The sequence below is a fragment of the Sapajus apella genome, unplaced genomic scaffold (genome assembly GCF_009761245.1).
Source record: "Sapajus apella isolate SASKATOON/1434 unplaced genomic scaffold, GSC_monkey_1.0 scaffold227, whole genome shotgun sequence".
Taxonomy (NCBI): domain Eukaryota; kingdom Metazoa; phylum Chordata; class Mammalia; order Primates; family Cebidae; genus Sapajus; species Sapajus apella.
The window spans coordinates 59,057-81,937 of NW_022437167.1; the positions used below are offsets into that span (position 1 = coordinate 59,057).

General features: G+C 45.3%; 1 protein-coding gene and 1 pseudogene across 3 annotated transcripts; one reads left to right on the forward strand and one right to left on the reverse strand.

Moving 5' to 3' along the window:
• Nucleotides 1-1,572: 1,572 nt before the first annotated feature.
• Nucleotides 1,573-20,555, reverse strand: ZNF682 (zinc finger protein 682). Of its 3 annotated transcripts, none has more exons than XM_032271208.1 (4): nt 20,358-20,555; nt 8,879-9,005; nt 6,982-7,077; nt 1,573-2,848 (listed from the first exon to the last, which is right to left on the reverse strand). In XM_032271208.1, exons 1-4 carry the CDS (start codon nt 20,358-20,360, stop codon nt 1,578-1,580), a joined length of 1,497 nt encoding a protein of 498 aa, XP_032127099.1. In that variant the 5' UTR covers nt 20,361-20,555; the 3' UTR covers nt 1,573-1,577. The 3 variants fall into 3 exon arrangements, with proteins under 3 accessions (XP_032127099.1, XP_032127100.1, XP_032127101.1); XM_032271209.1 differs by lacking the exon at nt 20,358-20,555 and adding an exon at nt 20,191-20,333; XM_032271210.1 differs by lacking the exon at nt 6,982-7,077.
• On the forward strand, nt 11,985-12,513 carry LOC116544675 (annotated as a pseudogene).
• Nucleotides 20,556-22,881: the final 2,326 nt, after the last annotated feature.

Consider the following 22,881-nt stretch of genomic DNA (forward strand, 5'->3'; position numbering starts at 1 on the left):
AACCTCTCAAAGCTCTCAGCAGAAATTGACCACATGCTTTCACATAGACACAAGGAATAAAGACACAGCAATGAGTAACTTGAGAGTTGAATTACATCAAAATTTGCTTTTGTAAAAATCTAAAATTCTTTCAATGCAAAAACGGTACACTTTGAATATAATTGCAAGTCTCAAAATATTAATCTCCTGTTTCTTTTTAGCCTAAATTATGTTAACTTTGAATTATTCTTTATAATCAATACCCTGATTTAAAATAACATTGAGGCCGGGTGCAGTGGCTCACGAAGTCAAGAGATCGAGACCATCCTGGTCAACATGGTGAAACCCCGTCTCTACTAAAAATACAAAAAATCAGCTGGGCCTGGTGGCGTGTGCCTGTAATCCCAGCTACTCAGGAGGCTGAGGCAGGAGAATTGCCTGAACCCAGGAGGCGGAGGTTGCGGTGAGCCGAGATCGCGCCATTGCACTCCAGCCTGGGTAACAAGAGCGAAACTCCGTCTCAAAAAAATAAAATAAAATAAAATAACATTGAGTGTTAGTGTTTCAGTGGTTTCTACTATGAATCTTCTGATGTTCAGTCAGACTTGATTTTTGACTAATTTTTTATATTTGCTGCATCTGTTTAACATTTTCATATAAACCACTATTTTCTAAGGTGTATTTTTTCAACAACATATTCATTACAGTTGTAGGGTTTCTTTCCAATATAAATTGTCTAAAATTGAATAAGATTTGAGCAACTGTCAGAGGGTTCCCCTTCAGCATAAATTCTATGTACAATAAAATCTGTAACATAAGTAAACATATTGCACCACCCTTTATATTTGTAATGTTTTTCTTCAGTATACAAACGCTTGTGTACTCTAAGGCTTATATGTTTGAAGTCTTCCACATACAAATGTAATATATCACTATCACTACACCTTGTGCACTCTAAGCCTGGTATTTGGTGATATCTTTCCGCAGACAAATGTAATGTGTATCACTACACTTATATTGCTCTTATCTAGCACAAAACCTCTATGACTAAGCTCATAGCAGTTATTAAATGCTTTGCCACATTCTTTAGAATCAGAACTATTCTCAGCGTGAATTTTCTCATGTGCAATAAGGTGTGAGCAATGGTCAAAGACTTTCCCACATTCTTCACATTTGTAGTGTTTCTCTCCAGTATAAATTACCTTCTGATCTGAATGGCCTGAGCAAGATTTAAGGACTTTGCCACATTTTGTATACTTGTAGGATTTCTCATTAGTAACAATTCTTTTTTTTTTTTTTTTTTTTGAGTTGGAGTTTCGCTCTTGTTACCCAGGCTGGAGTGCAATGGCTCGATCTCGGCTGACCGCAACCTCCGCCTCCTGGGTTCAGGCAATTCTCCTGCCTCAGCCTCCCGAGTAGCTGGGACTACAGGTGCGCGCCACCATGCCCAGCTAATGTTTTGTATTTTTAGTAGAGACGGGGTTTCACCATGTTGACCAGGATGGTCTCGATCTCTTGACCTCGTGATCCACCCGCCTTGGCCTCCCAAAGTGCTGGGATTACAGGCGTGAGCCACCGCGCCCAGCCAGTAACAATTCTTATGTAGTAAGGTTTGAGCAGTGATTAAATGCTTCCCCACATTTTTTATGCTTGCAGGATTTCTCTCCTTTTTGAATTCTCTTATGTTCATTAAGATGTGAGCATCGTTTGAAAGTTTTGCCACATTCTTCACATTTATAGCGTTTGACTGCAGTATGAATTTTCTTATGTCTAGTAAGGTGTGAGCACCGGTTAAAGGCCTTCCCACATTCTTTGCAGTTGTAGGGTTTCTCACCAGTATGAATTCTCTTATGTTCAGTAAGGATTGAGGACCAGTTAAAAGCTTTGCCACATTCTTCACATTTGAAGGGTTTCTCTCCAGTGTGAATTCTCTTGTGTTTAGTAAGGTATGAGAACCTCTTAAAGACTTTGTCACATTTTTCACACTTGTAAGGTTTTTCTCCACTATGAATTACCTTATGTTCAGTAAGAATTGATGATGAGTTAAAAGCTTTGCCACATTCTTCACATTTGTAGGGTTTCTCTCCAGTATGAGTTCTGTTGTGTATAGTAAGTAGTGAGCAGTGGTTAAAAGCTTTCCCACATTCTTTACATTTGTAGGGTTTCTTTCCAGTGTGAACTGTCTTATGTTTAGTGAGATGTGAATGCCGGTTGAAAGCTCTGCCGCATTCTTCACATGTATAGGGTTTTTCTCCAGTATGAATTTTCTTATGTCTAACAAGGGGCGAACACCAGTGAAAGGCTTTTCCGCATTCTTCACATTTGTAGGGTTTCTCGCCAGTATGGATTCTCTTATGTTCAGTAAGGCTTGAGCACCAGTTAAAAGCTTTGCCACATTCTTCACATTTGAAGGGTTTCTCTCCAGTGTGAATTCTCTTATGTTTAGTAAGGTATGAAAACCACTTAAAGGTTTTACCACATTCCTCACATATGTAGAGTTTCTCTTCAGTATGAATTATCTTGTGGTAAGAAAGGCCTGAGTGAGATTTAAAGACTTTGCCACATTCGGCACATTTGAAAAGTTTCTCTGTAATATGTCTTATGTTTTGTCTATTTCGAGTTGATGATTTACTAAAGCCTTTCACACATTTATTATATAGGAAAATTTTGCTATGTGGAGTTGACAAACACTGGTTAAGTCCATTGTAAATTCCTCTGTGATCCTTACACTCACCCGCATTTTCCCAGTCTTCCCCTAAGTGTAAATTCTCAAGGCCACAGCTTCCAGATCTTCTCAGTATCACTTTTTGGAATGAATCTTTCATGCCCTGTTCTGGCAGAAAGTCTTCGGTGTAATGACAAGACATAGCTGAAATAGAACATTAACAAAGTTAATGGCGGTTTTACACTGTCGATTTAAAAGAAAGAAAGAAAATCAACAACGTATCCCACTTTTATTTTCAGACTCAGATACATGTACTTTACAAATCTAATATAGAAAATTAAGAAAAGGACAGGAAGACTTACTGGATGCAGCTGGGAAACACTCACTCCAAGGAGAGAAAAGAAAATGTTGAGTAAAACATCACACTTTAAACAGATCTTTTGAGAGAAAAATTAATTCAGAGGTAATGCAGACACTGTGGTTGAAGAGGAAGACAGAAAGCTTGCTCAAGGTCCCTGGGCACCAGGACTGGCTCCAAGGTCCGGCCCGGACTTAACGAAGGGCTATGTGAAGAAACCCCACGGCAACACCGTCTAGCCATGGATCTGTGAGCTTCTCACTGTGGTTCCTTCTCCTTGAAAGGCATTTCCCAGCTACATCTAGTCTGAGATCCTGATTACAGGATCTCATATACATCTGTGAACTGGCGGGGGGAACCATCTGAAGAACAGGTAGAGGCACACCTTAAACTCATGTGGAAATCTCAAGGTTTCTCTGTGCCATGCAGCTGTAGCTGACCATAGGTGCCCATCCTCCAAGGCTCTGCATCTTTCACTGAGGGGATCCATCTCCTGCTGTCTGCTAGGCTGAGGGGGAGGACTGAGGTGAATCTGATCCATGCACCACCTTGCCTGCTGGCACCTTCCAAGATGACCTACCTGGCGGGTCCTGCAGGAGAGTGCCCACAGCACAGCATCCACTTAACATTGCAGCTGGTGCTTGACCCCAAAGGGCCAGCGGACAAATTCATGGGCCCAGTACCAACTGCCCAGGTCTTCAGTACACTGCCTAACAATACCAAGCCGAGATAGTATCAAGCTGAGACACGCGGTCTGAGCTTAAGTGGGGTAGAAGCCCACACTGTCAGCACGCAGAGAACAGCGTGGCATGGGATCATAAGCCAGCACGGGAACTGAGTTCCCCTTCATTCACATGAATAAACTGGGAAGGGTGAGGCCAGGTGAGCAGCCATGGCTTCTATCTCAGGAAGCCTAGCAGCCTAGAACATCTAGAAGAGCTCAGCAATTTGGATGCAGGTGGCTTAGGACAAGCTTAGCCAATTCGGCCTGCTCCCAGAGAAGACACTGGAGACAGACCTGCTGAGTTGGGGGACCACAAGCCGGACGCGCCCCAGTGCCATCTGCTGGACTAAAAATCCTGGGCTGCAGGTGCAATCCTGGTTGCAAACCATGGTGCAATTGCCCTGCCTGGGGATTTTCCATCCTTGAGCCACTGCATCACCAAACCACTCACAGACAAATAACCTACCCTTACTTTTTCAAGCAAAGGAGAACAGGGCCCCTGATAAATACAGGTTTTCTGGTGACCTCAAAGTGTGAACTGTCCCTAAGGGGGGGGGGAAGCACAGACCACCAAAGCCCTCCTTGGAGCAAAGGAACGGGTGCAGTGCCAGCAGTTGAAGGGAATATCACCAAGGTCCCAAAATAATTTTGGAGAGAAAATAAACTCTCACACACTACCTTCCCTCCCCAGAGCACTCTTAAGTGCTATCTCCTTGGACTGCAGCCTGAATTACACCAGCAGACAAGAATGCATTGCTTCAACAGGAAGCACTCTATGAAATCTCTGCAGGAACTTGTCTACAGCCAAGGAACCTAGACAGAGCCTCTGCCCTCTGAAAACACCATGAAATGAAACCAACAGATTATACACAACATACACCACAGCCGAACCTTCAAGGAAAAAAAGAATTAAAACAATTTTAAAGCCCCATCCAAATGACAGATAATTCAAAAGGAAAAGAAGCACCAGCTCCCTCACATAAGAAAGCAAAAAAACCCTGGCAATCCAGAAAGCCAGAGTGTTTCATTACCTCAAAAGGATCTCACTAGTTCCTTTAACAGAACCAAACGCAACTTTAAAAATGGAAAATTCAAAATACAATTGAAAGCCTTATCAACGGAATAGACTAAGTCGATGAAAGTATTTCACAGCCCAGAGACTGCTCCTTTATATCAACCCAGTCAGAAGACGGTAAAGAAAAAAGAATTCACTTCAAACAAAGCTTCTGATAAATATGGAATTATGTGAAGGGATCAAACTTTTTTTTTTTTTTTTTTGAGACGGAGTTTCGCTCTTGTTACCCAGGCTGGAGTGCAATGGCGCGATCTCGGCTCACCGCAACCTCCGCCTCCTGGGTTCAGGCAATTCTCCTGCCTCAGCCTCCTGAGTAGCTGGGATTACAGGCACGCGCCACCATGCCCAGCTGAATTTTTGTATTTTTAGTAGAGACGGGGTTTCACCGTGTTGACCAGGATGGTCTCGATCTCTTGACCTCGTGATCTACCCGCCTCGGCCTCCCAAAGTGCTGGGATTACAGGTGTGAGCCACCGCGCCCGGCCGGGATCAAACTTATAACTCACTACTATTCCTGAGACAGAAGAAAAAAAGTAACCAACTTGGAAAACATACTTCAGGATATAATCTATGAAAATGTTTCCCATTTTATTAGAGAGGTTGACATAAAGATACAAGAAACTCAAGGAACTCCTGTGAGATACTACACAAGACAACCATCCCCAAGGCACATAGTAATTAGACTTTCCAGAGTCAACATGAAATAAAAAAATAAAAGGCAACTACAGAAAAGGGCCCTATTACCTAAAAAATTATTTCTATCCAACAAACAGTGGACTTCCCCACAGAAACCTTCCAGAAATCTGAAAGATTAAAAAAAAAAAAGAAAAGAAAAGTAATCACACGGTCCACACACATGTATGTGTGGGTATTTGTGTGTGTGTGTGTGTGTGTGTGTGTGTATAAAACTCAACAAATACAGTTGAATTTGGGCAAGTAAAGTTTAAATTACCAATTTTAGTTCACACTAAAAATGTAAAACAACATTAGATTTTCTTGTACTTAGGGAGATGCTTAGCAGTATAATAAAATTACTGATTAGGAATTTTTGTAGAATCACATTTGAAACTTCCATAAGAGGCTGGGTGCAGTGGTTCATGCCTATAATCCCAGCCCTTTGGGAGACTGAGGCAGGTGGATCACCTGAGGTCAGGAGCTCCAGACCAACCTGGCCAACAAGGTGAAACCCCATCTCTACTAAAAATACAAAAATTAGCTGGGCCTAGTGTCACACACTTGTAATCCCAACTACTTGGGCGGCTGAGGCAGGAGAATTGCCTGAACCCAGGAGGCGGAGGTTGCGGTGAGCCGAGATCACGCCATTGCACTCCAGCCTGGGTAACAAGAGCGAAACTCCGTCTCAAAAAAAAAAAAAAATTATGAAAAGAAAGAAACTTCCATAAGAAATCATAAAGCAGAAAACATATCACATCTGTCTGTAGTATTCCTGGGATTTTGGAACTAAATCCCTTTGTCACCAATACTCCCACACATTTCAGATATAATCCAAACAAGAACCAAGACCAAAACCAAACAAAACAAAAACCTTAAAAAATTGTTTAGGCTGGGCACAGCGGCTCACGCCTGTAATCCCAGCACTTTGGGAGGCCAAGGCGGGTGGATCACGACGTCAAGAGATCAAGACCATCCTGGCCAACATGACGAAAACCCCATCTCTACTAAAAAACACAAAAATTAGCTGGGCATGGTGGCACGCACCTGTAGTCCCAGCTATTCAGGAGGCTGAGGCAGGAGAATTGCTTGAACCCAGGAGGCGGAGATTGCAGTGAGCCGAGACTGCGCCATTGCACTCCAGCCTGGCGCCTGAGCAAGAGTCTGTCTCAAAAAAAAAAGAAAAAAAATAGTTTAACATAGACTTCCTAAAAAGTACACATATATTCCTGTGTCCCCCCTAAGACAAAAGGCAGTCAGATAATAAAGTCTTTCATAAGCCATGAAAAAGACTTTGGCTCTCACTGTAATCTCAAAGGAAGATAATGTTTTAGAGAATTTAAGAGCATGAGACAAAAGATGCCTCTATGTGAGAGGAATAAACACCCAGGCTCCTCAAAAGACATCTTCATTGGAGCAGAGCTTCTCAAATAACCTTTTAAGGTCTGGCCTCCTCCTTGACCTTTGGAGCTTTCACCTGTGGCTTGTGTTTCATTCAACCAACATACCTGGGGGTTTGGCTACAGTCTCGGGTCTCTTCACACTCCAGGGCTCTTGTCTTTGCTCCAGACAGCTAATCAGTTCTGGCTTAGAAACAGTAAGACCTGTTTTATTAGAAAAAAGTAACGTGATTCTCGCTGGGATGCTCCAATTACCAACCAGGTACTGTGCTTTGTAGAGAAGAGAGAACATTATAGCTGATTCTACAACATTAATAACAAGGCCAGGTGCAGGGGCTTATGCCTGTAATCCCAGCGCTTTGGGAGGCTGAGGCAGGCGGATCATGAGGTCAGGAGATCGAGACCATCCTGGCCAACATGGTGAAACTCCGTCTCTACTAAAAATACAAAAATTAGCTGGGTATGGTGGCATGGGTCTATAATCCCAGCTACTTGAGAGGCTGAGGCAGGAGAATAGCTTGAACCCAGGAGGCGGAGATTGCAGTAAGCCAAGATCGTGCCACTGTACTACAGCCTGGCAACAAAGTGAGACTCCATCTCAAAAAAAAAAAAAAAAGAAAAGAAAAAAGAAAACGGTGGCCGGGTGCGGTGGCTCAAGCCTGTAATCCCAGCACTTTGGTAGGCCGAGGCAGGTGGATCACAAGGTCAAGAGATCGAGACCATCCTGGTCAACATGGTGAAACCCCGTCTCTACTAAAAATACAAAAAACATTAGCTGGGCCTGGTGGCGCGTGCCTGTAATCCCAGCTCCTCAGGAGGTTGAGGCAGGAGAATTGCCTGAACCCAGGAGGCGGAGGGTGCGGTGAGCCGAGATCGCACCATTGCACTCCAGCCTGGGTAGCAAGAGTGAAACTCCGTCTCAAAAAAAACAAAAAAAAAGAAAACCAATAATAAAATAATATTTCTAAACAGAAAGTTCAGATTATCTTATGTTTTGGAGTATTTAGCTTCCCTGCCCAATACTAATCAAAAATTGGTGGTAGAAGTGGACTTTAAGGTCTAGTCAATAATATTTTATACCATGAAATTCCAAAAATTACCATTAAAGGCTGAGCACAGCAGTTCACACCTGTAATCCCAGCACTTTAGGAGGCCAACGCGGGTGGATCACCTGAGGTCAGGAATTTGAGACCAGCCTGGCCAACAAGGTGAAACCTCATCATTACTAAAATTACATAAATTAGCCAGGCGTGGTGCTGGGCACTTGTAGTCTCAGCTACTCAGGTGGCTGAGACAGAGAACTGCTTGAACCCAGAAGGCGGAGGTTGCAGTGAGCCAGATTGCACCACTGCACTCCAGCCTGGGCGACAGAGCTAGAGTCTGTCTCACAAATAAAAATAAAAAATTGTGGTCTGTTTGGATGAACAAAACTAAAAATTAAAAAAATTAAAAAATAGAACTACCACTAGAGTGAAAAATGCCCATCACTTCAAGGCAGAAGAAAGTCAGTGTAAACATAAAGCATCTTGAAGATTTTCTTCTCCATCCCAACAAATCCCTAAGTTTTCCTTGAAAGCAAGGATCTAAAACTCATTTATACAAAGCAGAAACCCCCACCAAACATTCTACAGAGGAAGAAAATAAAAGGTTTAGTGTGAAATAGGAATTCTGGGCCGGGCGCAGTGGCTCAAGCCTATAATCCCAGCACTTTGGGAGGCCGAGGTGGGTGGATCACGAGGTCAAGAGATCGAGACCATCCTGGTCAACATGGTGAAACCCCGTCTCTACTAAAAATACAAAAAATCAGCTGGGCATGGTGGCGCGTGCCTGTAATCCCAGCTACTCAGGAGGCTGAGGCAGGAGAATTGCCTGAACCCAGGAGGCGGAGGTTGCGGTGAGCCGAGATCGCGCCATTGCACTCCAGCCTGGGTAACAAGAGCAAAACTCCGTCTCAAAAAAAAAAAAAAAAAAAGAAATAGGAATTCTGTATTGAAGTTATTCTCACCCAGAGAGACCAGGTTCCTGTAGTTCTCTAGCATCACATTCCTATACAAATTCTGCTGAGCAGGTTTCAGAAACTCCCACTCCTCCAGAGAGAATTCTATGGTCACATCCCTGAATGTCAACAGTTCCTGAAAAATAAAACAAAACATATTGACCAACTGTCAATGGCCAGGAGAGCTCTTAACTTGACTCCATGTGAAAAGAGAGAATTGCTGTGACTTATATGAGTTGCTAGAATTATCCAATAAGATATTTTTAACAGAAATATTCTCTGATGTATTCTCCAACACTGAGGAAAGAAAATAGAATCTACGTGGCTGAGAGTGGTGGCTAACGCCTGTAATCCCAACACTTTGGGAGGCCAAGGCAGGCAGAGTTTAGGAATTCCAGACCAGCCTGGCCAACATGGTGAAACCCTGTCTCTACTGAAAATACAAAAATTAGCCGGGCGTGGTGGTACACGCCTGCAATCCCACTTACTTAGGAGGCTGAGGCAGGAGAACTGCTTGAACTCCAGAAGCAAAGGTTGCAGTGAGCTGACATCACGTCACTGCACTCCTGCCTGGGTGACAAGAGTAAAACCCTCTCTCCAAAGGAAAAAAAAAAAGAAAGAAAAGAAAACAGAATCCACAAAACCAGTATAGATACTTGTCTAAATAATGCAGTATAAAATTAAGGGTATCACTCTAGATATCATCCCTAAAAGACAGTTTGAGAAGAATTTGAGGTGTGCATGTCTTCCTGCCTGATCCCCATCACTGGCCAGGACTGGAGAAGCCCAGGCATGAGACCAGGGTGAAGACTACAGTGATGACAGACAGCCTGCTTCCTGGTTGCTCCCCATTAGCCCGGACCTGTCTTCTGAAGAACACTCGTGTGGCCTCTCCCCACCTGGAGCTGCCCCTGGCTGTCCCTGTCCTCCCTGAAGCACCTCGATGTGCCCCACAGTGGGTGAGCTGTGGCAGCCAGCTCAAAGGTTGGAAGGCGCTGAGGCCCATGGCCTGTGGCCCCCAGGGATGCCACTGCCCCAGACAGGACCCACAACAAGCTGGCTGTGTCCTTCAGAAAGTCACTTACTAGTGTCTGCCTGTCTATTCCCTTTATGGGTGTCGGGTTGGAAACAGTCACTCAGCCAGCCCTCACCTTTTATAAAGGAATTGAGAGTGGGTACCTGGCAAGGCCATGCCCTTGGTATCTACAACATGGTATGCAGGGGTAGGGGTGGAACGAGCTCAGAGTGGGCTCTGCCCTGGGCCAGGTGCTGGGTGGGCTGTGCACTGAATCTTCACAGCTCGAACTCCAGTGAGCCTCCCCACATGGGTAGCAAAGACCCGAGCTCAGAGTGGGTAAGTCTGTGCCCAGCGTGCAGTGCCCAAGGTCACCCAGCACTGCATACTGGCCTCTCTGCAAAGCCAGCCTTTCCCACCTGTGGCCCAAGAGGTATGCAGAGATGCATTTTTTTATTTTAAAAATGTTAGAAATGGGTCCCCTTCACTTCTCATTTCCTGCTTTCCTAGTATCGTGAAACCACACCTCCCAGCCTCCCTTGCACTAGGCTGTGGCCACATGACTGACTAAAGTTAAGGGAATGTGGATGGAGCCTTCCTCTTCTGCAGAGACCCTGGAGGCTCACAGATGGAGATGCCTGGATCCCTGTGGCACTCTATGGAAGAGAGACGAGAGGATGAGACCTGTGGACATTAATCTACAACCATTTATTGTGAAGTATCAGAAAAATACAGCCAGCCAACCAAACAAACAAAAAATATTAAGGGCATCAGCACAGGCATATACAGTTTGAGTTTTATGTCTACAGAATAAGGTGTAAATATTACTCATACAGAAAAGTCATGATGAGTCAGAAAGTACCTCACAAATTTTAATGTATATAACAATGAACTACAGATCTTGTTAAAATGCAGTCTGGCCGGGCGCGGTGGCTCAAGCCTGTAATCCCAGCACTTTGGGAGGCCGAGGCGGGTGGATCACAAGGGCAAGAGATTGAGACCATCCTGGTCAACGTGGTGAAACCCCGTCTCTACTAAAAATACAAAAAATTAGCTGGGCATGGTGGTGCGTGCCTGTAATCCCAGCTACTCAGGAGGTTGAGGCAGAAGAATTGCTTGAACCCAGGAGGCGGAGGTTGCGGTGAGCCGAGATCGCGCCATTGCACTCCAGCCTGGGTAACATGAGTGAAACTCCGTCTCAAACAAAAAAAAAAAAAAAAAAAAAAAAAAAAATGCAGTCTGATTCAGGTGATCTCAGGTGAAGCCTGAGTTTCTGAATTTCTAAAAAGCTAGCCAGTGATACCAATGCATCCAAATCAAGAATATTTTATCAAATATAGAATAAGTGGGTGAGCCTGTGTTTACCCCAGTTTATCTGACTAATAAACAAAGATGAGCCTTCATTTTCCAAAGCAAGCTTCAAGCAAAGAGCATCTAAAAAGAAAGGGGAGCTTGTAGATTAAATGTGATGCTTTATGTACATCAGTCGGTAAATCTCCCAAGGTACTTATGAATAATAAAGATAAAAATAATTAACTTTATAATTAAAAAAAAAAATCTGGCACAGAGAACTTTAACCAAGTGATTGAAATTAACATAAACTACCCTAGAACAAATTGATGTCAGGTGTCAACACACATGGGCGGACACATCATCAGAACTATAATATTACTGGCAACGAAAAGTAACTTATAACCTGAATCTAAGCATAAAGAAACACTTTATGCAAAGTTCAAGCTACAGATATCTCCCAGGTTTGATAATCTCTAACAATGTATTTATTTATTTATTTATTTATTTTTTTGAGACGGAGTTTCGCTCTTGTTACCCAGGCTGGAGTGCAATGGCGCGATCTCGGCTCACCGCAACCTTCGCCTCCTGGGTTCAGGCAATTCTCCTGCCTCAGCCTCCTGAGTAGCTGGGACTACAGGCACGCGCCACCATGCCCAGCTAATTTTTTGTAGTTTTAGTAGAGACGGGGTTTCACCATGTTGACCAGGGTGGTCTCGATCTCTTGACCTCGTGATCCACCCGCCTCAGCCTCCCAAAGTGCTGGGATTACAGGCTTGAGCCACCGCGCCCGGCAACAATGTATTTAAATAGTCTTTCCGCTCTTTGAGGAAGATGAGGTGGTAGCTGTTGTGGATCGTTAGTCCGGAAGCTCCTGCTCCTGACTCACCGCTGTTCGCTCTTGCCAAGGAACAAGTCGGTCAGGAAGCCGCGCAGCAGCCATGGCTTTTAAGGATACTGGAAAAACACCCGTGGAGCCGGAGGTGGCAATTCACCGAATTCCAATCACTCTAACAAGCCGGAACGTAAAATCGCTGGAGAAGGTGTGTGCTGACTTGATCAGAGGAGCAAGGGAAAAGAATCTGAAAGTGAAAGGACCAGTTTGAATGCCTACGAAGACTTTGAGAATCACTACAAGAAAAACACCTTGTGGTGAAGGTTCTAAAACATGGGATCGTTTCCAGATGAGAATCCACAAGCGACTCAGACTTGCACAGTCCTTCAGAGATTGTTAAGCAGATTACTTCCATCAGTATTGAGCCAGGAGTTGAGGTGGAAGTCACCACTGCAGATGCTTAAATCAGTTATTTTAATAAATTGATTATCAGTTGTTAAATAAATAAATAGTCTTTCCTCAGCATTTTAGAGAGCAAGTCTTGTCTAACTATTCTCTTTCCCAGAACCTTTTGAGTTATTCTGGACAATTAGTGCCATCCTCTTTAAATGTCAATTTAAAAAATCCTGTTTCTGCATAGAGCTGTTGGAACATCCAGATGGAACCTACACAGTACACATTCCCCTTCTTCACTAATATCTGAGGATCCTAGACCATCCCTAATAGAGATCTTAGGTATCTACACCTTTCCACATTGATCTGACACAAAAGAACTTTACTTTTTTTTATTTTTTATTTATTTATTTTTTTTGAGACGGAGTTTCGCTCTTGTTACCCAGGCTGGAGTGCAATGGCGTGATCTCAGCTCACCGCAACCTCCGTCTCCTGGGTTCAAGCAATTCTCCTGCCTCAGCCTCCTGAGTAGCTGGGATTACAGGCTTGAGCCACCGCGCCCGGCAAGAACTTTATTATTATTATTCTGAGACAGCCTTGCTCTATCCCCCAGGCTGGAATGCAGTGTGATCCTGGCTCACTGCGACCTCACCTCTTGGGTTCAAGCAATTCTGCCTCAGCTTTCCAAGTAGCTGAGACCACAAGCACGTGCCACCACGCCTGGCTAATTTTCTGGATTTATAGTAGATACAGTGTTTCAACATGTTGCCCAGGCTGGTCTCAACTCCTGGCCTCAAGTGATTCTCCCACTTCAGCCTCCCAAAGTGCTGGGATTACAGGCATGAGCCACTGTACCCAGTCACAAAAAGAACTCTTTTTTTTTTTTTTTTTTTTGAGACAGAGTCTCACTCTGTCACCCAGGCTGAAGCGCAGTGGTGCGATCTCCACTGACTGCAACCTCTATCTCCCAGGTTCAAACGATTGCCCTGCCTCAGCTTCCAAGTAGCTAGGACTACAGGCGCATGCCACCATGTCTGGCTAATTTCTCGTATTTTTAGTAGAGACAGGTTTCACCATGTTGGTAAGGCTGGTCTCGAACTCCTGACCTCAGGTGGATCACTTGAGGTCAGGAGTTTGAGACCAGCCTGGCCAACATCATGAAACCCCATCTCTAATAAAAATTCAAAAATTAGCCGGGTGTGGTGGCACACACCTGTAATCCCAGCTACTTGGGAGGCTGAGGTGGGAGAATTGCTTGAACCCAAGAGGTGAAGATTGCAGTGAGCAGAGATCACACTACTATACTCCAGCCTGGGCAATACAGTGAGACCCTATCTCAAAAAAAAAAAAAAAAAAAGACCAGGCACGGTGGCTCACACACCTGTAATCCCAGGACTTTGGGAGGCTGAGGCAGGCGGATGATGAGGTCAGGAGTTCAAGACCAGCCTGACCAACATGGTGAAACCCCATCTCCACTAAAAATACAAAAAAATTAGCCAGGCATGGTGGCATGCACCTGTAATCCCAAGCCTCTCAGGATAAAATGGGTTGCTAGGGGGTATGCCTCTAGAAGCACTGGTTTTAATTTAAAAAAAAAAAAAAAAAATTAAGGCCCAAAAATATTTAGTTCCTTGCTTCCATTTATCTGCTTTGGGGTTTGGGAAAATTGTGAGCAGCCTCTCTGGAGAGGCGGCAGGTGCCAAACTCTGATCTCCTTTAATCAATTCTGTGTGGAGATTCCAGGGTGGAGCCAGACCTGGATGAGGCCTCAGAAGAGGCTAAACGTGGGTAAGGCTGGGGCAGGGAAAGGGCCCTAGGTAGAGTTCTGATCTCCATGTCACTGGAGTATTTCCAATTCTGTGTTTTCTAAGCCTGCCCAGAGAAACCTGACTCCCCAAGTTTGTATGATTTTCATCTATTTCACCCAATTCCCTGTCTATTTTATAATATACAATAACAATGAATCTAACCAAAACCCATAGGGTTTTCTAGCACATGTATATTAGAAGCTAAATATTTAGTCTTAGTAAGGTTAAAGCAATAGAAATAACTATAGGGGGCCGGGCGCGGTGGCTCAAGCCTGTAATCCCAGCACTTTGGGAGGCTGAGGCGGGCGGATCAAAAGGTCAAGAGATCGAGACCATCCTGGTCAACATGGTGAAACCCCGTCTCTACTAAAGCTACAAAAAACTAGCTGGGCATGGTGGCGCGTGCCTGTAGTCCCAGCTACTCAGGAGGCTGAGGCAGGAGAATTGCCTGAACCCAGGAGGCGGAGGTTGCGGTGAGCCGAGATCGCGCCATTGCACTCCAGCCTGGGTAACAAGAGCGAAACTCCGTCTCAAAAAAAAAAAAAAAAAAAAAGAAATAACTATAGGGCTGGGCGCGGTGGCTCACGCCTGTAATCCTAGCACTTTGGGAGGTCGAGGCGGGCGGATCACGAGGTCAGGAGATCTAGACCATCCTAACACAGTGAAACCCCATCTCTATTACAAATACAAAAAATTAGCTGGGCCTGGTGGCGGGCGCCTGTAGTCCCAGCTACTCGGGAGGCTGAGGCAGGAAAATCGCTTGAACTCAGGAAGCAGAAGTTGCGGTGAGCCGAGATTGTGCCATTGCACTCCAGCCTGGGCAACAAGCGCGAGACTCCGTCGCAAAATAAAAAAGAGGCCGGACGCCTGGGCTCGCGTCTGTTAATTCCAGCACTTTGGGAGGCCAAGGCGGGTGGATCACCTGAGGTCAGGAGTTTGAAACTAGCCTAGCCAACATGGTGAAACCCCATCTCTGCTAAAAATACAAAAAATTAGCAGGGACATGGTGGCGCATGCTTGTAATCCCAGCTACTCCGGAGGCTGAGGCACGAGAATCACTTGAATTTTTGGGCAACGAGTTAGTATTGGAGAATTAGGTGGTTTTCAGGAAACTCCACACATTTGGTGTCAAACGTGTTACACGTTTGAGACCGAGGTTACAATGGGCAGAGATCCCGCTATCGCACTCCAGCCTGGGCAACAAGAGTGAAACTCTGTCTCAAATAAAAAAAAGAAAAAGGAAAAAAGAACCCATGGGTGGGAGACAGTGCAGGTTTGGTGGAAGGACTGGTTCATGCTACAGATACTGTCCCAGGTGAGGCTGTGCTCTGACTTAGACCTGTGTCCATGCAGGCAGATGAGACTATGATCAGGTGGCACAGGAGCCTGGTTGGTGAAGAAACCAGGTTGCTAGTACAGATTCGGAGTCTGAGGGAGAGCATACACCAGGAGTCTTGCAGGCCTTTGCGTGGGTTTTCGTGTGAAAGTCTAGGAGCAGGCTGGGCGCGGTGGCTCAAGCCTGTAATCCCAGCACTTTGGGAGGCCGAGGCGGGTGGATCACGAGGTCAAGCCATCGAGACCATCCTGGTCAAGATGGTGAAACCCCGTCTCTACTAAAAATACAAAAAATTAGCTGGGCATGGTGGTGCGTGCCTGTAATCCCAGCTACTCAGGAGGCTGAGGCAGGAGAATTGCCTGAACCCAGGAGGCGGAGGTTGCGGTGAGCCGAGATTGTGCCATTGCACTCCAGCCGGGTAACATGAGTGAAAAAAAAAAAAAAAAAAAGAAAGTCTAGGAGCAAAAGTACTGTGGGCGAAAATCCTGAAGGTGAAGCCTGTGGTGGAAGGGGCATGATCCCATACTGTAAATATTTAGTGGGTATGTTCAGAGAAGGTGAAAATCATGGGGTGGCAGCAGTTGGGGGGAGGGCATCTGTTCTCAGAACTTCTTCCCTCAAAGTCCTCCATCCCTCTCACCCTGGGAGGACACCTGGAACCAAGAGAAATGCATGGTGTAACAGCCTCTGTCCAGAACAGAGGCCACCTTCCCTGCAGCACCTCGAGTCTCTCTCCACCCCAGGCCCCTGCAATCTTTCTTCTGCCGACACGTTTGACACCAAATGTGTGGAGTTTCCTGAAAACCACCTAATTCTCCAATACTAACTGGCTGCCCAAAAAATTCAATTCTGACACCACTCAGAGTTTGCACACACCCCACAGATGCAGGGCTCAGTCGTACATCACCGTTGTCACTGTAAAGGACAGTCACATGTCCCAGAAGCCCATCTATATTTCTGAGCTACTGCCTATAAATCTGAGGCCCCCATGACCTCTCTTCAGATTAAATAATTTTATAGAACTAATCACAAAACTAGGCAAGGCACTATACTTACTTTTACCAGTTTATTATTTAAAAACACAACTCAAGAACAGCCAAATGGAAGAGATGTACAGAGCCAGAAACAGTGGTAGGGTAAGATGAGGTGGGCAGGTAATTCTGGAAATAACTGTGATTAAAGAAATTCCCCATTTTTTGTGTGTTCTCCAGGAACAGCTTAATGAAGGGAAATATCCTTCCCATTATGACTTAGAGGATGCTCCCTTTTGTACCTACCACAAAGATGGACACAGATTGCAAATTCCCATTGTTTATATAAACAATCACCTCGGTAACTTAGCCTTCAGTGGTCAAAGCAAAATACATGTTAACCAAACTTCGCTTACGTTTCTTTCCCACAGGCCCCTGAACTTTGACCCACTCAAAGCCTAAGTCAACATAGGACCCCTATTTATGGCCCTCCTAAAAACAGAATGACTTCAGGGTGAAACGTTCTCTGATTTGTGATCTGATTTTGCTACTCTCCATCCTGTACCTCCCTTGCCACCTTCTTTGGAATCTTGTTTGCTCCTCCCTATGAAATAATCCCCTTTCGCCTAAACTTTGAGATCCTCAAAGATCTCATAGTTGGTACTTTTTCTCTGCTGCGATACTCCTTAAGTAACTTCCTATGTAAATCCAAATTAGTTTTATTTGACAAAGCCTAGAAACAGTCCCAGAACAATAATTCCATCCTAGTAAGGGCCTCTCAACTATCCTTCTATCTCAGCCCTGACTGCATCTGCCTGTGGACTTCCAGCTTACCAGGTTTATATATCTTGTGTCAGCACAAAAGGCTCCTTCCATGGTTGGTGTGAGCAGGCTGGGACCTGCAGGGCAAACGTCCCGCGGGTCCAATATTGAGAGCCAAGGAGGAACCAAATGGACCTTCAATGACCTCCTTTTGCAGGCTTAAGACTGGGCTTAGCTTGGAGTCACTGGGCTAAGACTTCTACTTTCCAGCCAGGCTCATTCACTTAGTTTTAAATTTAAAAAATACTTAAGTGTTTGAAAAATCTAGCAAGAATCACTCAAACCTAGGGTTATAAAAAAGAAAGGAAAACTGTAGGGCACTTACATTTTATACTCCAAGAAGAAAAGCCAAAGTATCTATCCCTTTCAGAAAATGACCATGTAATTTATTTCCATGATAACAAATCATTTAGTAAACAATTAACCCTATGTGAATACTTCAAGGAGGTGCCAAGTCTCACCTCCTAAAATGTAGCCTTAATCTCAAACATCCAGATAAGGGCATAGAGAATAGAGATATTCACTGTCATAAATTCTCTACTCTGCAAAAAAAGAACAACTGATGTTGTGATGAATCTGTGTAATTTGACAATTAATATAACACCCTTTGTTATGGAAATGTACTCATTTCCTACTGCCATAATGGAAAAAAAAGATTATCCCTATCATTTTACTGATAACATTCCCAAAGCCCTGAGATTCTGTTTGCAATCACCCACCAAACAAACAAAATATAGGCCTGAGAAACTTAACTATCCTCACTCTAGTGAAGAAATAAGTAAATAACAATTTTTAACAAATGGAATATATGACTACTTAATTTCTTTCCTGAAATTCACCACCGGAATGCCCTTTATATTTTCTTACCTTTCAAGATCTACTGATAAGACACAATTTACACTTAATTAAAAACCGAAGTTAAATAAGTACAGAAATCCTTCCAAGGTGACAAACTCAGGAAACGGCAATGCTGACTGGAACAGACATATCTGACTTAAATGTCAAGTCTAGCCATTCTATCACTTAGGACATTTTCCCACCCACATCCTGCTCACTGAAGTGGACAATAACCATTCTACCAAGAGCCACTGTGCTGTGCCCCACTGTGTCCCTTAGACGCATTTTGCTTTGCAGGTTTTTGCAAATCCTTACTGGGTTGGGCGTTCCTTGTCCTTGGGGATATTTTTTCTCTCTTCATCAGTCTGCGAAAATTTTTTCCTCCACGCCAGCATCCAATTGCCTGGCCAGCACTGTATCTTTAAGGAATGGAAATTGGGATTGGGGAAGAAAATCTTTATGTCCTAAGGGATTTGCTTTTGGAGGAAAGGTATGTCTGATTTCTCCCAGGCACAGTGTACCAACTACTCCAGACAGGCTACATTCTCACACCTCAGGATGCCCCTGAGAGGGGATGACCCAGGCGCTGATATTCACCGGACACTTCAGGAGACAGAGCCACTGTGCGCATCTTGGGTCATCCCCAGACAGTTCTGAAACTCAAAACCAGGAAAATAACAAGGGTGGCTGAGGATGCATCATTGCCCTGTGAAGTTTCCAAAGTGGAACCTCAACCCAAAAATATTCTGATGAGGTATCTGCACCTAGGAAAGATTAAAGGGAGATCAGCACAAAGGTTTTGGTTTTTGGTTTTTTTTTTTGAGACGAAATCTCACTCTGTTATCCAGGCTGGAGTGCAGTGGCGTGATCTCGGCTCACTCGTCTCCCCGGTTCAATCAATTCTCCTGCCTCAGCCTCCCAAGTAGCTGGGATTATAGGTGCACGCTACCATGCCCTACTGATTTTTGTATTTTTAGTAGAGATGGGGTTTCACCATATTGGTCAAGCTGGTCTCAAACTCCTGACTTAAGGTGATCCACCCACCTTGGCCTTCCAAAGTGCTGGGATTACAGGCATGAGCCACTGCACCTGGTCTTTTTTTTTTTTTTTTTTCCAGTGGAGTGTTGGGATTACTCTCCCCTTTCACCTCCTATAAAATATTTGCAAATGAAAAATAATTCTTTTTAAAGAAATGCTATCCAATGCTCTTTGAAATAATTATTAATCAAAATACTGTGTCTGAAATGTACAAAAAAGGACTAATAGTTGACAATGTTGTGAATTAGAAGCTGGTATTGAAGAATGTCATGGAAAGAACTGAAAATTTAAAAATTGACTGCAAGCCAGAGTTAGGCCGGGGCAACAGTGGTAGATCTGAGACTCTGTCACACATTTGGAAAATGCAGGAGAAAACTATTTCTCCTGTGGACTGTTAATTAAATAGCAGGCAATTAGATTGAGGCGGGTCTAGTGTCCTGAGTTCCTATATTAAATAAATAAAGGCAAATACATTTCTTGTAAATTGCCATCTTAGGGGGAAACAAAATTCAGATTTAAGCAACCACAAACCTTCAGTTAACTTCTGATTACATAACCAGGCAATGACAACCTGAATAGTCTAAATAAGATGACTACATAACTGGAATGAGTCAGTTACTGAGTTCAGTTTGCTTCCTCATGCACCTTATAAAATCTTTCTTTCAAGCCCTTCGACTGGACCCCCAAACCACAAACCGTGGCTGGGTGCTCTCCGATCACGAATCACTGTTAACTTTAATAAAGTTTTTAACATTTTAAAGTGAATCCATTTGTTTTAGACTGAGGACCCCCGGGATCACAGCTCCTCCCACGCACAAACCACACACGGAGTCTGGACTCTGCCCCGAGGACCCTGCCATTGTTCCCGCAATCGGGACAGACGCAGAACGCGAGAGGCGCTTCCCAGGGTGGGCTGCAGGCGGGATGCGGGAGAACCGAACGGGATGCCAGCCCAGGGTGCCGGCTGCTGGCCCACCTTGCACCGCGTGACCGGAGGGGACCGAGGGCCGAGCTGCGCCTACGGGGACTCAAGTCCGCAGACACCGGAGCTGACAGCGGGGAGGCCCGGGTCCCGGCACAGCCGGTTCAGGCCGGTTTCAACCAGCCCTGCCCCCACCTCGGGACACAGCCTGGCACACTCACCATTCTTCGGCTTCCGGGATGTCCTGGAGTCTTAGCTCTGCATCTCACAGCATCTGCAGGTCACAGGGCGACAGAGGCTGCGACAGAGTCACCGGAACCTCCTAGAGCAGAGGGTACTAAGCAACGAAGATGGACCCTGAGCTCCGGCTGGAGCGAGACAAAGGCCCCGCCAGCTCCAGGATACCGCCCCCTCCTCGCTGGATGCGCACCTGATTGGACAGTTCCCACTCTAGAGCCCATGATTGGATACAGTTCTATGCCCCGCCCCCTTCGGTCATGAGTGACAGGAGACGTGATCTGACACTGGGTTGAATAAGGCCAAGAATTACAGGTTTTTCCTGAACTCTTTTTTCTGGCGCGCTTCCTCCCTACATTGGAAACTGGCCTTGCCTGGGGAACATTTGCATTTAACTTTGTATATAAGGTTATCTTTATGTGTGGATATACAAATGGTATTCACGAATGGAAACAATACGACAATTATTTTAAAATTTCAGATTTCATCATTTTCCTAGCCTCCGGTCTTTTGAACAGGCAGCCTGAGACGTCACAAGGGAGGCAGGTCACTAAGAAATAAAATGCGAGGCACATATGAATCTTAAATTTTCTGGTAGCCACATTTTTAAAAAGAAACCAGGCGTGATAGCCTGTGCCTGTAGTTCTACCTACTACGGAGGCTGAGGTGGAGAATTACTTGAGACCAGGAGTTTAAGACCAGCCCTGGCAACATAGCAAGACCCCATCTCTACAAAAAAAATAATTTAAAATTTAGCCAAGCCTGGTGGTGCATGCCTGTAGTCCCTGCTACTTAGAAGGCTGAGGCGGGAGGATCGCTTGAGCCTGGGAAGTCAAGACTGCAGAGAGCCATGATCACACCATTACACTACAGCCTGGGTGACAGAGTGAAACCCTGTTTCAAAATAAAAGATCTCTGAAGAAGGCATTTTCTTTTTCTGCAATTTAGCCAAACAGTTAAATATGTCTTAAAGTCATCTTCTAATTTTTAACAGGGCAAGGATGTTTTCTAAAATCGCAATCTCCAGAGTTGCTATGGGGCAAATCCCTCCAGCATGCATGAAAATCATCCACAGCTAATGCATTCCTCATCAGATCCAGCGCTTCTTACTTCCCCCTGGCACATAAGAATCACCTGCGGGGCCGGGTTTGCGCCTGTAATCCCAGCACTTTGGGAGGCTGAGGCAGGCAGATCACCTGAGGTCAGGAGTTCAAGACCAGCTTGGCCAACCTGGTGAAACCCCCATCTCTACTAAAAATACAAAAATTAGCCAGGTATGGTGGTGCACGCGTGTAATCCCAGGTACTCAAGAGGCTGAGGCAGAAGAATGGCTTGAACCTGGAGGCAGAGGTTGCCGTGAGCTGAGATTGCACCATTGCACTCCGGCCTCCAGTCGGGCATGGGCTTCGCCATTTTTGCTTCAGCTCGCACTGCGTCTCTTTGTTCAGGAAACAGTAGAGGACAGTCACCACCAGGCCCCGGAACGACCTAAGGAACAGTTCAAACAGAATCTGGAATTTGGAGGAGATGTTGATGGGTAACACAGCAAACACCATGTAGTGGACGCCAAACAGTGGGATGAGCAGGAGCTTGGACCAGTACAGCCTCTTGTACTGTGACTGGTCATTGCCGCTGACATCTGGGGACATTAACTTCTGCAGCAAAATTCTTTTTTTTTTTTTTTTTTTGGGACGGAGTTTCGCTCTTGTTACCCAGGCTGGAGTGCAATGGCGCGATCTCGGCTCACCGCAACCTCCGCCTCCTGGGTTCAGGCAATTCTCCTGCCTCAGCCTCCTGAGCAGCTGGGATTACAGGCACGCGCCACCATGCCCAGCTCATTTTTTGCATTTTTAGTAGAGACGGGGTTTCACCGTGCTGACCAGGATGGTATCGATCTCTTGACCTCGTGATCCACCCGCCTCGGCCTTGAGCCACCGCGCCTGGCCAAAATTCTTATGATACTGATGAAAAGGACAAAATTGACAATGATGGAGATTAAAATCGTTATTCGTATGACCCACCAGGGCACACTGTGGTCGCTTGTATCCCAGCAACCGGGATAGCAACCAGGAAAGCTTCTGCTTCCATGGACATCGTGGAGATGGATGCAGCTGTCAGTACCCAAAGCTCCCCAGCCCTCTGGAATCAGATCGCCACCATTTGAAGCCACATGTCACTCTGCCAGACCCCCACCCAGGACTGGCCCTAAGAGGATCCGAGCCCACCTACCTGCACTCTGTGTCTGTGGGCTGGGGCTGGGCCAGGGCCTGCTGGAGCTCAGAGCCTGGCCTGGAGGGGCTGGCCAGCAAGGATGAGGAGGTTGGTGGCAGCTCCTGGAAGTCCCTGCTTTCATCATCTGCTGACAGGGATCACAGCCGCTCCCAGGAGTCTCTGCCTCAGTTCCACCTTGTACAAGAGCTCATGGCGTCACTTCAGAGCCTGGACCTTGAGAACAGTCAGAATGTGGCATGTGGCATCTGCATAGACAAAGTGTGGGACAAGCCAGAG

Excerpts from the sequence above, each read along its gene's own strand:
- ZNF682 (XM_032271208.1), bottom strand. Across the intron at positions 7,078-8,878 it reads CAGGAACCTGGTCTCTCTGG|GTCTTACTGTTTCTAAGCCA; the intron begins GTGAGAATAACT and ends CTAATAAAACAG. Across the intron at positions 2,849-6,981 it reads GACTGTAGCCAAACCCCCAG|CTATGTCTTGTCATTACACC; the intron begins GTATGTTGGTTG and ends GTTCTATTTCAG.